Below are 14545 nucleotides of genomic sequence, written 5' to 3'. Positions count from 1 at the left end.
AACTGTGAAATTTATGTTGAGTAAACGTATCACAGCTCATTGCTATTTAATTATGAGAAAAGATTGCAGTGGCAGTGGGCACATTCAATTTTGTAAACTATACTTCCATTGTAAACAGTAAACGATGGAAACAAGAAACAAAATAGATTTTATTGTCAAGATAAAGGTGCGAACATAATTCTTTCAGCAGTTAATACTTAAAGGTTGTTTCGAAGGAAGGCATTTCCTGTAATTCATAATGGCAGTGAAATTGAATTTTTACAAAACAAATTTTGCAGTTGCAGCAATCTTTCTAGATATTGTTGATTAGGCTGGAAAGCCCTTTTATCTTTTCAAAGAGGACAACAGCAGTTTTATATGGAGTTCAAAGGAAAGGATGAGATATGTTTCATCCAAAGTACAATGGTTCTAATATTGGTGAGAACAAAGCAATGTCGCTTTGTGGTAGTGTGTTCACTAACTGTCCACCCAGATTTCTCTGTAAATTAATAAGACCCATTCATTTCATTTCAATGAATTGTTACATTCGATCCTGAGTCTGCAGGTTATAGCACAATACATGAACCAATTGAACAAAGTGGTTACTGAATTATGATTAGAGACTTGTTTGGATTATTTTTGTTTTGCACATTCCCTTGTTGATTTAATAATGCTGTTAATCCATTTACAATACGTGAGCTAGTTCATCCATTGAAATACCTGAGTGGTATTCCGATATTTGAATGATTTTTTTGCAGTAAATTCTAAGGCAAACAAGATCTTCGGGGGTGAATAAAGAAAAATCCTGATTTTGAGAGGCTGCACTATGATCAAGTCTTACCATACACATTAATAATGATTTTTAAAAAAAATAAAATCATAAAACTAGTAATTCACTTTGCACTTACAGATATAACTATTACTTATTGAAGGATGTTGAAAGGAATTTATTTAAAAGGGGGGGGAGATCAACATTCTTACATATAATGCTCATAAACACTCACAGTGCAATCCCAAGTGTTATGAAAATACAGTGCTTACCAGAGACTGCTTGTGTTATTGGAGCTAGTGCTTTTGACCAAGGGCAGCCTGAGAAATAGAGCAATTTTATCAGTATTGGTGCTTCTCTAGTGCCTGTATCTTAAAGATGAGAAAATCCTGGTCACTAAGGGAAAGGTTGTTCAGGTCCCTCAAGAGGAGATCTCCTGTAAAGAGCCCCAGGTGAGCTCCCTTACACCTCTCACCATTCACTGACGGTGAATAATATGGTGAATAATTTGGAGATTAATATGTATCATCTCTTTTAGTGTTCTGTGGTGAACCAACAAACTCGGTTTTAATCATTGCATTTGGTCTTTAGTTTTCTCCATTCTGTGCCAGAAATCTCTAAAGAAACTGGATCCCCGTCCTGTTCAGTAAGTTTAACCAAACTCCAGCTGGGACTATGATCTGTCAAAATTTGTGAGGGAATTTGGGGCTATTATGTAGAATAAATATTACAAAATGAAATTAGAATCAGTGTCCATTCTAGCTTAAGTTATTTAGTTAAGATTTGTATCAACAAATCCAACAGAAGAAGAGTAATGCAACCGTCTGTTTATAAATATATCAGTATCAGAACACCAAAATTAACCTCGAACAGTGTGAGGTAATGCACTTCGGGAGGTGTAACAAGGCCTCAATAACACTATGAATGGTAAGATCATGGAAAGTACTGAAGATCAGAGGAGACTTGGTGTGCATTTCCACAAATCCCTGAAGGTAGCAAAACAGGTAGATAAAGTGTTCATTAGGCATGTGGGGCACTGTGTGTTAGACAGGGAGGACTCGGAGCATGTGGGCTCTGGTGAGGGGAAGACTTTGGAGTGGGACAGCTCCAAAGCAGGCTGCACCTGGTACTTCGGGAGGCCACAGAGATCTGATCAGTGCTTCCAGGGATGAAAGTGTGTTCCCACGTGGTCCTCACCTGCTGGTCCTGAGATCTTCACAATGCAACTGGCCACTGTTAATCCTGGAAAGCAGGTGAAGTCTGAGACTGCCAGCCTCATTCAATAATCAAATTGGCCACCTAGTCCCTCAGAGTGAATTGGCTGCCCATTCCTTGCTGTCTTATTGAATCCTGAAACTGGCAGATTTGAGGTTAGGGCTGAGATTTTAACATGTGACCCAATTGCAACCCACTCACTTTTAGGATTGAATGTCACTCCAATGACTCTGTCGAATCTCAGTGTTTGGGCACTTTTACAGGGATGTTCCAAATTCAAAGGTTATGAGAACATTGTCGCTGAAATGGAGATGATGAATTAGTGGTACTTGATCCCAGATCAGGATCTGTGCATCGTTTGGTCCAGTGCTAATTAATTTAAGGTTAAAAATCACACAACACCAAGTTATAGTCCAATAGGTTTAATTGGAAGCACTAGTTTTTGGAGCAATGTGCTCCTTCATCAGGTGGTTGTGGTGTACTCCACAACCACCTGATGAAGGAGCAGCGCTCCGAAAGCTAGTGCTTCCAATTAAACCTGTTGGACTATAACCTGGTGTTGTGTGATTTTTAACTTTGTACACCCCAGCCCAACACTGGCATCTCCAAATCATAATTAATTTAACATTTCAATTGTTCAGAGCAGTCTACTGAGGTTCTGCTGATGTGATGATTTTCTTTCAGACAAATATTGTTTTGATGTTACGTTTACTCACTATATTAAATTATATCGCATATCCCCAGTAACTGATAATTATGGCTGCTCACTATGAGCAGTCAGTGGTCTACTTTCAACTTCTCCTGTTGCTTTGTGTAAGAATCATCAGTGCAGCTTTGTTGTTTGGCATCAGCCAGATTGATTGGTTAAAGTGTCAAGTGTCAAGTGTTGAGCTACAAAATTAATGAGTTTCTTGGTTTTCTCCAAGGAATGACATGTCTGCATCTGGTTCATTTGACATGTAGTCAGCAGGATTATCTGACTGAGGACAATAACTAATGATCATATTACAGCAACAAGCACTGGAACTAACTGGAGGGCTACAACAGAATGTATAAAACAAGGTCTGAACCCTGACTGCCAGACCTGGTCCAATTATTCCACTGTTCTTACTTAATTCCACCTGACAACCAGACTTGCATGTACAATGCTGCAGAAGATTGACAAGTAATACATGAAACATTTTACAAATGCACCCCCCACCCAACCCTGCCTTTGGATGCTTTGTTATATTTTATTATCTATATTTTATGATCACAAAGCAATATCTTAACACGAGACTTCTTGGACAGAATGTTTCTTTATTTATTCACACAATGTGGATATTGCTGACTGTGTCAGATTTACTGCCCATCCCTAATTGTTCAGAGGTCAGCTAAGAGGCAACCACATTGCTGTGGGTCTGGAGTCACATATAGGCTAGACCAGGTAAGGATGGCAGCTTCCTTCCCTAAAGGACATTAGTGAATCAGATGAGTTCTTCCCAACAATTGGCAATGGTTTCACAGTCATCACTAGACTCTTAATTTCAGGTTTTTATTGAATTCAAATTCCATTGTCTATCATGGCATGATTTAAGCCCAGGTTCTCTGGAGCATTACCTGGGTCTTTGGAGTAATAGTCTAGCGATAATATCATTAGGCCAGCATCTCCCCAGCTTCAGCATAGCTGAGCTGACAGGTGACTGGTCAGGAGGGCACATGGCGTAAAAATGGATCTTGGGACAGCAAGTTTCTAATCTGACGTTTTCCAGCTGGAAACATGCTGGAGGTCTGAAAATGAGGAAGCTAGGCAGCATCAGGAGGTGGAGAAGTCAACGTTTTGGGTATGCCCGAAGCATTGACTTCTCCACCTCCTGATGCTGCCTGACCTGCTGTGTTCTTCCAGCTTCCTACTTGTATCCCTTGGAATCCAGCATCTGCTGTTTTTTTGTCTCGAATGAAGGTCTGAAAATGGAAGAATGTTGTGGTAGAATTAGCGGATGCATTTTCTGAGCCCTTTAACCTGTGAAACCTAGATATGGCTGAATTGCTTGTGGCCAAAGATTATTCCATGACACTGGTGTGTTTCAAATAAATCCCCTTCAAGTCTGGGCAATGGCCTATGGTGTTATTGCTAGGCTATTAATCTAGGAACTCGGTTGGGGACCTGGGTTCAAACCTGTCAAAGCAGATAATGCAATTTGAATTCATATATAATATATATACGTTTAAAAAGTCTGGAATTAAGAGTCTAATGGTGACCATGAAACAATTGAAAGAACCTATCTTAATATCTATTAAGGAAGGAAATTTGCCATTTTTACCTGGTCTGGCCTGCATGTAACTCCTGACCCACAGCAATGTGGTTGACCCTTAAAAGTTAGGGATGGTTAGGGTCTTTGTCCACATCCTGTGAATGAACATAAAAAAAGTCAGTCTCTTTCCATTCGTGCACTGCTGCCCACTGCCTTCATTTTTTTAATTTGCTGGTTGATTGAATTGTTTAATTTACTAATTCCCTATTTTGCCTTGTTAATCAGTGATCTATTATTGTGAGTGATCATGCATGTAGTTTGTGTTGATTTCTGTCAATTTAGTATTCATTGGATGTTGATTAAAGAAACACATAGTAAATTACATTTTTCTGTTTTTCCCTTTTATAAAAAAATCTCAGCTATTATCATTTATCAGGCAATTTTTCCAATCCAGGTTCACCAAGTGCAGTTCAAAAAGTTGTTGTTTTTTTTCTCTTTTGCATTGAAGAATTCTTTTTCTGTATTTATTATTTCAAAAATCTATAATTTTTCAGCTGGAATTTGAGTGTATTTTGAGAATATGCCATTCCCACATTGAAGTGGAAGCTGATGAATCAGAATCTATTGAGTTCACTCAAGAATCCACTTATGTTTTATGTACTGTGTAACATGTGTCAGGTACGGTCATCTATTCCAGTCCAGCGTATCTGTGCGGTTGAGCGAGTGGATGAAAATGCCTTCCAGCAACTCCATATGATGCAGATCATCACACAGGACAACGAGGGCCAGTTACACATTATGTACATCCAGTGCAAGGTAAAATGCACAAATTACTTTTCACTTCCTTACATCTTCTGAAGAAATGCACTATTTTCAATGTTGCCCCTCACAGATGCTTAGAAATAAGTCTGACTCCTGGTTCCTGCAATACCCACCCCTCTTCAAATGCTGCAATGTTTCACTTTGAATTTTGCTTTTTTTCTACTTTGTTCTTAAGATTCTGTACCTAAGATGGTGCCTTGTGTGATGATATTGTACACTTTTCAATGTATTCCTGTACTTTTGTACTTGAGTATATGTGATAATGAAATTAAAATCACATTTAGTCCTTAATGGCAGGCAGAGTTCAGAGAGTTTAGCAGTTGTCTTAGAGTTATTTGTAGGTAAAAACAATGACTGCAGATGCTGGAAACCAGATTCTGGATTAGTGGTGCTGGAAGAGCACGGCAGTTCAGGCAGCATGCAACGAGCAGCGAAAACAACGTTTCGGGCAAAAGCCCGAAACGTCGATTTCGCTGCTCATTGGATGCTGCCTGAACTGCTGTGCTCTTCCAGCACCACTGATCCAGAATTAGAGTTATTTGGGCTAACAGACTGACAGTTTTTCTTTATTTTTTCATGGGATGTAGCTGTCTCTCTATGACCTGTATTTGTTGCTTATCCCTAATTGCCCTTGAACTGGGAATGTTGCTAGCCCATTTCAGAGGGCAACTACATTGCTGTGGATCTGAAGTCACATGTAGCCCAGACCAGGTAAGGAAGACAGATTTTCTTCTGCAAGTGACTTTAGTGAACCAGATTTTATGACAATTGATGGCAGTTGCCATGTCATTACAGGGACCAGCTTCTGGATATATTCATTGCATTTAAATTTCACCAGCTCCCTTGGTGGGATTTGAATCCATAACCACAAAAGCATTAGCTTGGACCTCTGAATTAATAATCCAATAATATTCCTGCTAGGCCACCATTGCCCATAGAACATAGGACAATACAGCACAGAACAGGCCCTTCGGTCCTCGATGTTACGCTGACCTGTGAACTATTCTCAGCTCATCCCCCTACACTATCCCAAAGACATCTCTGGCTAAAATGTGACCTCATGCTTCAGAATAGGAAGAATATGGAGGGATTGTGAGCAATGGTCAGAGTCATGCGGATTATCATTTTAATGTTAATGTTATTTTAGTGTAACGTTAATGAATGCAAACTTTCACCCATTAATGCTGTGTCCAATTGCTGTGCTTTTAGTGTTGACCTCTCTGATCATTATTGTCTATCTGTTTTCAGTTATGAATATGTAAAGATATAGTTTTTTTGGAGAAGTGGGTGTTGGGTCACTTTAGGGCTTTTTTCCTCCTCCCACAGCCTCTGATTTGTCTCCAAATTCCTGGCTGTGAACAGCAGTGCAGCACTGAGCAGCTGCCAGACACTGACAGCTTGGACGGGTGATGGAAACCTCCTGGGAAAAACTCAGTGGGAAACAGTCAGATCTGGTTATTGTTCTTATGTGTACATTTGGCTGTCGGGAACCATGAGTGATCTGTCAAAAAGACAGCAGCCACGTCGCTGTGATCCCCCACTCTCTGCCCCCAGCTGAGGACTGAAATATTTACGGGCAGCCACTCATTACCTGGCCGGTTCTGGTTTTAAAACATCGGGGGAAACCTGAGACAGCTGCCCCAAGCTTTAGTGCCTCCCTCAGCATGTGGTCCTGGACCTTGGAGTGTGCTGGGTCACCTCCTTGTTCTAGCCACTTGTACAATCATGCTTTCAGTTACCTAGGCTCCAAGGTTTGGAATTCCCTCCTTACACCATCTATCTGAATACCTTGCTTTCCTTTGTGATGACACTTCTTAAAGCTCCCGGTATGTGACCTAATACTTGCTTATGTGACTCAGTGTCATACTTTAACTAATAATGCTTCAGTGAAGTGCCTTTTGAATGTTAATTTTGAAGAAGCTGCACTCAGCATAGGACATAGAACAGTACAGCACAGTACAGACCCTTCAGCCCTCAATGTTGTGTCAACCTTTTATCCTATTCTAAGTTCAAACTAATCTACATACCCTTCATTTTAATATCATTTGTGTGCCTATACAAGAGTCACTTAAATGTCCCTAATGTCTCTGACTGTACTACCACTGCTGGCACCCACCACTCTCTGTGTAAAGAGCCTACCTCTGACATCTCCGCTAAATCTTCCTCCAGTCACCTTATAATTATGCCCCCTCCTGACAGCCATTTCCAACCTGGGAAAAAGTCTCTGACTATTCACTCTATCTATGCCTCTTGTATACCTCTATCAGCATAATTTGTTGTGGATACATGTTCCTTAACATCAAATATTTTTTGTTCAGATCCAATATTAAGGTTGTTAATTTGAGTTTATATTAATGTAATAGGAAGTACATGCAATAAACTTTAAGCAGTTTTAACAATGTTGGTCAAATAAATACATTTAGTCTTATTGATATTTATAATCAAGGTTTCTAAAATATTCACAGGACTGTATTCAAAATGCCAACTGCTGAGTAACTGTGTTGAATAGATTAACTATATTAAGTACAGCTGTCACTAGAGACTTAAGATGTGGATCCAACTTCCACTAAAAACACAGCTGAAGGGAGATTTGATACAGATTTTGAAAATATAATGGTTTTAATAGGGTGAAGAGTTTCTTACCCTGTGTTGTAGAGTCAGTAGCAACAAAGGTCTATTGATTTAAAGTTTTGTGTAAAGAATGAGGAGAGATGTGCCCTGACAACATATAATAGTGCTGAAAATGTGCTCTTGAACTTGCCATTTCCCTAGCCATGCTGTTGCATAAAATACACAAGTATGTCCTGCAAACAAAAAGCAGGACGATTCCAACTAGTTACCATCCAATCAGCCTACTCTTGATCATTGGTAAGGTGCTGGAAGAGGTCATCAATGGTGCTATCAAACAGCATTTGCTTAGCAATAACTTGGTCAGCGATGCTCAGTTTGGGATCTACCAGGGCAATTCAACTCCTGACCTCATTACAGCCTTGGCTCAAACATGGACAAAATTCTCAACTCCAGGAGGTGAGGTGAGAGTTGCTGTCCTTGACATCACGGTTGAAATTGACTGAGTGTTGTATCAAGGCATTCTTGAGAAACTAGAGTCAATGGGAATTGGGGGAAGACTCTTTGCTGTTTAGAGTCATGCCTGGCCCAAATGAAGGTGGTTACATTGTTTGAAGTCAGTCATTCTCAGCTCCAGAACATCTCTGCAGGAGCTCCTCAGGATGGGTTATCTTTGCAAATCAACCTGTTCAGCGATGTTATTACATGCCTACAGGAAGAGGTGCAATTTGAACCCATGTCGCTGGTCTTAGAGGTAGGGACACTACTGCCGCACCACAATAACCCTAGAGAGTGTATCCTAGGCCCAACCATCTTCAGCTGCTTCAATGATCTTCCCTTCATTGTAAGGTCGGAAGTGGTGATGCTTGCTTGTAATTTCACAATGTTCAGCACCATTCGCGACTCCTCAAATCCTGCAGAGGTCCATGTCCAAATGCATCAAGGCCTAGACAATATTCAAGTTTGGGCTGACAATAGCAAGTAAAATTTGTGTCACATGAGTGCTAGGCAATGGTCATATCCAACAGGAGAGAGTCCAGCCATTGTTCCTTGACATTCAGGGATATTGCCATTACTGAATCCTCACTATCATCATACTGGTGATTACCATTCTATAGAAACTGAACTGCCATGAAAATAACCACATAAACACAGTGGCTACAAGAGCATGTTAGAGGCTAGGAATACTACACCTCCTTACTCTCCAAAGCCTGTCCACCATCTACAAGGAACAAGTTAGGAGTGTGATGAAATACTCTCCACTTACCTGGATGAGTGTGGCCTCAATAAATCTCAAAAAGCTTGACATCATCCAGGACAAAGCAGCCCTTTTGATTGGCGATGCATCCATAAACATTCAGTCACTCCGCCGCTGATGCACAGTAGCAGCAGTGTGCACTACCTACAAGATGCACTGCAGAACTTCACCAAGGCTCCTTAGACAGCACCTTCCAAACCCATGACCACTACCATCTAGAACAAGGACAGCAGATACATGGGAACGCCACCACATACAAGTTCCTCTCCAAGCCACCCTGACTTACAAATATATCACAGTTCCTTCAGTATCATCGGATCAAACATTCTGGAATCTCCTCTCTAATAACATTGTGGGCATACCTACTCTAAATTGACTGCAGTGGTTCAACAAGGCAGTTCACCATCACCTTCTCCAGGGCAACTAGAGATATCAATAAATGCTCAACCCACCAACAATATGCACATCCCCTGTTGAATAAAGAAAAACATACAAGTCTGAGGCAAGTACAGATTGTAGCATTGGTTTTAGAATGTTGTGCCAAAGAGCTGTCCCGGGAACAAGAGGCAAAATGATCTTCATCGATGTTCTAAACTGCTGTGATGATAGGTTCTTTTTCTAATGAGGAGAATGACTATAATTGGGTGTTTCATTAGATATTTAATGGTGTAATTTTGTGGCTGTATGACTGGACAAGTAAGGTAATTGTCTTGAAGGAGGAATATTTATGCAGCAGTTTATTTTTAACAACCCAACCAAAATAGCATGGCCTGTTTTTATTGTAGGAGAGGAATGTTGCTTCATTTCACACTCCTTTACAGAATGTAATTTCTTCCGATCTCTAATCCTTATGGATTATTTTGTCATTTTTCTTTTAATCCAGTTTTATTCACTCAGAATCCAAACTGAAGAATTAGTTACTGCCCCATTCAATGTTTCAGTGATTGGGAACACAGCGTCTGTCTATTTTCCAAGGACTGAAGTTCTGTCTTTTCCATAGAAGAGAAACTGTGAACCAGGGAACGTTTGTAGGGGAAGAGCAAAGAAGTGGGACTCTCTCAAGAGTGTTTTCTCGACGAGCTGCCCTGGAGGCAATAAGCAAATTAGCTTCCTTCTGTACTACAGGATGTCAAGTAAAAAGTGATGAAATTCAGCTTACTCAGAAATAAGGAATGAAACGAAGGACCTGAATTTCACGCTTCTGCTTCTTTGGAGACAACTTAAGTTTACAGTCACTTTGGGACTAAAACCAATTTTAGCAAAGAATCAGAACCCGAGGGCAGGATTTTAACCACTGATCATTCCTTCTCAGAATGGCACAGTGCAGGATGGATTCCATTGACACTGGAAGCAAAGCCAGTTGTGGGAAGTGCAGGGGCAGGCAAAATAGAAACCCAAATCATTTCTCTGGGGACCTCATTCCCAGTTCTGTTACAAGATTTTAGGCCCTCTCTTACCCTCTCAACACTTCATACCTATCTCCAATTCCCCTTAAACCTTCCAATATAAGAAAAGATGCTGGAAAACATAATAAAAAAAGACACAGGAAACTGCACAAAAATTCAGCAGGTTGAGAGAAAAACAGCATGAACGTTTGACGTCCAAAATGACTCTTGGTCAGAACTGAAAAGGGGCTGGAAAATGGTTGTTTTCATGCTGTAGATGGAGGACAAGGGAAGAACAAATGGAACAGATGGGGAGGGTGCCCAGAGCAAAAGGCAAATAAAGATTTTATGGTGGTAAAAGAGAGGGAGAGATAAAATAAATATAAAGGATAGGTATCAAAATTAGAAAATTGGTCTGCTGTATTGGAAATCAAGCCAATGGGCACAGAGGGGAGGGGGAAATTGTAATTAAAATGAAGGATAAAGATCAGCCTCTGAAGTTGTTAAACAAATATTGAGTTCTTGACGGTGTGAAATGTCGAAACAGAAAATGAGATGATCTTCTGGTTTGCATCGAGCTTTGATGGAGCACTATAGCAGGTCCAGAACAAGACGGTAGATGGTTTATTGAAACGACAAGCAGCTGAAAGATTGATAGTATCTTGCTCCCATGCTAACAATTCCATCTGGGCCTGTTTGTGTTCCAGTGAAGATCAATATAAACTCGAGGAACGTATACAATCTCACTTAGACATTTTACTGCCATTTGGACTCAAAATTGTGCTTAACACCTTCAGTGCATGACCTCTGTCCTCCACTTTGAAGACTTGTTTTTTTCTTTGTGGCCAGTTACCTTTCAGCCAACAGCTAAAGAACATTTATCAGGTGGTCAGTACATTGCCACTTGTAGTGTACAAGATTGGCTGGCACCCTTCCTCTATTCCAATACCGACAATACCTGGAAAATAACGAATCGGTTGTTTTAAAAGAAGGGGATGCCTCAAAATCAATGTCAGTTTTTCTTTAACAAGAATAGAAATTGCTGGAAAATCTCAGCAGGTGTGGCAGCATCTGTGGAGAGACATCAGAGTTAACATGTGGGGACCTTGCGGCCTTTTGAACAAGATTATTTTCTTTAAACTGGGCTGGTTATGATTAGAGAAAAATGAAATCCAGAACAAATCCATGTTGCCTTTTGTGCTATACTTTCTTTCTGTAGCAAATAAAAAAAATAAAAATCTGTTAGTATGGAGTTAAGTTCCATTACATGGTGCTTCTCTATTGGTCCTGTGTAACGACAGTGGAAATCCTGAGGCTTAGGACGACTGTGTTATGTTGCCATAGCACATGGAATGTATTCAATTATGCAGAATTAGCGGGGAAAGAAGACCCTGTTGAGCTTGACTCAGATAAGAGACGTCTACTGATTAAGAAAAATAAAACAAGGGAGAAGTCACTAGAAGTTGAGGAAGAGATATTCCCGAACTTTAGTGGGGAAGAGGAGGTATTGTTGGATAATGAGATTTTGAATAGGCCAATCGGAAGACTGGATGAGATTCAGGATATGCAGGGTAATGATAATAGTATTGTTTGTCCTAAAGGATCAATAATTGATTTGTTAAGTTTGATTGAAGGTAATTTGGATAGGGATAGAATGGGAAGGTCATTTGATGAGAGGATTATGACAGGGATTTTGGAAAAAATAGGAAAAATGAACAAAGGAAATACGATAAGTAAGTTAGAGAAGAATAAACATAGAAAATTGAAAACTAAGAATAACGGATCAAAGAAAAATAGGAAAGATAATGAAGCTAGGAAGAGGCATAGCAAAAGGAAGGGTAGATTTAAAGAAATTAAAGTCCTATATAAAACCAAAAGGCAGTATTTGGCGAGAACTTTGATGGGGGCTCCGGTTAGTAGTAAGTGTCCCTTGGGAAAGGAAGAGTTAGAAAACTACTTTAGGTTGAGGTTATCAAATGAGAATGTAAGGAGCAACCTTAGAGGGTTTGCCAAATATAGGAAGCAGGAGGGAGAGTCCCAGTTTGCTGCCCTGACTGGCGCCGTAGCGGTGGATGAGGTCGATCATGCCATTAAGGCGATGGACTCAAAAACCGCTGCGGGGCCAGATGGGCTGACAATGGGTGATATTATTAAGGTTTTTAATAAGGACAACCAGGTACTGCCTAGACTATATTCTATTTGGGTAAGGACAGGCAAAATCCCTGACCAGCTTAAGATTAGTAGAACTGTGCTTATACCGAAGGTGAGCAACGAGGAGGAGTTAAGAGATATTAATAATTGGAGGCCAATTACAATCGGGCCAATCTTGCTCAGGATCTTTACTAAAATTATGGCCAGTAGGTTAAATAAGGTTATTAGTTTGAATAGCCGACAAAAAGGTTTTATGACCGGTGTCTCGGGTTGTGAGGAAAACATTAAGATTTTAGAAAATATTATTAAGGGAGCAAAAAGAAATAGGAGGGACTTGGCTGTAGTCTTTATAGACTTAGCCAAGGCGTTTGACACCGTCAGGCACAAACTAATAGTTGCTGCTTTGAGAAGACTCCAGCTTCCAGTGATATTTATACAATTAATCAAGGATCTGTATGATAGAAATTTTACCCACATTGAAGGTTTTAATAGTAAAACTGAGAATATTCCTATTTTGCGGGGGGTGAAACAGGGTGATGCGTTATCACCGATTTTATTTAATATTGTTATGGATCCTTTGATCTGTACCTTAGAAGAAAAGCAAAAAGGATTATTTCTAGGAGACGAGGGAAATAGATGTCATTGTGCGACATTGGCTTTCGCGGATGACATTGCCTTGATTAGCCAATCGTATGAAGGGATGGAATTTAACTTAAAGATAGTAGATAGATTTTGTAAAAATACAGGGCTGGAGATCAATATTAAAAAGACGAAAGGATTTTATTTTACCTATAAAAACAAGACTTTTATATTTAATAATAGGCCTAATTGGAATTTTAGTGAAGGGATTATTCAATATATAGAACCCGGTAGTACAGACAAATATTTAGGGGCTAAAATTGACCCTTGGTTAGGGATTAGCATTACAGACTGGGAAAGCCAATTAGAAGTATGGTTGGGGAATTTAAGGGGCTCTCTTTTAAAACCATTTCAAAAATTGGAACTTTTAAAAATATTTTTTATTCCTAGACTTTTTTATTACTTGGTTTTATCGGAGGTTTCCTTAAATTATTTAAATAAACTAGATAGTATGATTAAGAGCGCCGTTAAAGAGTTTTTACACCTTCCTCAAGCGATTACGGATGGCATTTTATATGCAAGGTCCCGTGACGGTGGTCTGGCTTTGAATCGGCTGTCAATGTTCATTCCGATCTCCATTTTGCGGAAATATGGGACATTACAAAAATCGGAGGATAGGGTGCTGCATGCATCTTTTCAGTTCGAAGGAAGTAGCGTCGCGGAGAGAATGCGCAAATGGAGTAAATTAAAGAGGATGGAAGACATCTGGAATCCTAATTTGTATCGAGGATCGGGGGATACGGATGTTGTCGCAGAAAACAGTGGAGATGAAACAGATGAATACGCGAGTGTAAATTACGCTGAATGGAGGGCCGTAGAGATGTGGAAATGGATGGCCCTGCCCTGTCAAGGTGCAGGGATTCACTATTTTAATAACGACAATATCTCAAACAGCTGGCTGCAAAGAACGCAGAATATGAAATCTTCAAAAAGTGATAAATGCCCTTTTGCTTAAGACCAATTTATATCCTACTAGGGCATCATTGTCATATGGAAGACCATTTAATATTAAGAGTTGTAGAAGGTGTAATGACAGTTCAGAGACGGTAGCTCATATTTCTGGATGGTGCCCCTACGTTAAAAATATGAGGATAAAGAGGCATAATAGGATTATCGAAGGTTTTATTGGGTTTGTCAAGAAATATGAATGTCCTGTTAAAAACTGGGTTTGTTGTTTAACAGCTCCATTACTCTCATATTGATCTGTTACGGCTAAACCTGGTGATATTAAGGGTTTTAACAATCAGCACTGACATATTGCCCTATCTCTTCCAGAACGTGAATGAACTGAATCAGTGGCTTTCGGCGATCAGGAAAGCCAGTATCTGTAATGAACGCATGCTTCCGTCCTTTCATCCAGGTTCCTACAGGAGCAACCGGTGGACTTGTTGCCTGCACACTGACAGGACTGGTATGTTAGCAAACGAATCCCCTCTCCTCCCACACCCACCCTATTAAAACTGAGCATTGACATTAAAAGTCAATTTAGAAGTCAATGTTTACCACTGGCAAGTTTTTTTTGTTG

General features: G+C 39.9%; 1 protein-coding gene across 2 annotated transcripts in view; it reads left to right on the top strand.

The window, feature by feature from the left end:
• The window catches only part of LOC132827109 (rasGAP-activating-like protein 1), a 267843-nt gene that overhangs the window by 241422 nt on the left and 11876 nt on the right, over positions 1 to 14545 (top strand). For both annotated transcript variants that reach the window (XM_060843598.1, XM_060843597.1), the window contains exons 18-19: positions 4876 to 5013; positions 14296 to 14431. In XM_060843598.1, coding sequence (XP_060699581.1) covers positions 4876 to 5013; positions 14296 to 14431 — 274 coding nt within the window. The remainder of the gene's footprint in view (positions 1 to 4875; positions 5014 to 14295; positions 14432 to 14545) is intronic.

This window comes from Hemiscyllium ocellatum, chromosome 24 (assembly GCF_020745735.1).
Source record: "Hemiscyllium ocellatum isolate sHemOce1 chromosome 24, sHemOce1.pat.X.cur, whole genome shotgun sequence".
Taxonomy (NCBI): Eukaryota; Metazoa; Chordata; class Chondrichthyes; order Orectolobiformes; family Hemiscylliidae; genus Hemiscyllium; species Hemiscyllium ocellatum.
This window is presented reverse-complemented; position numbering and strand designations above follow the sequence as displayed.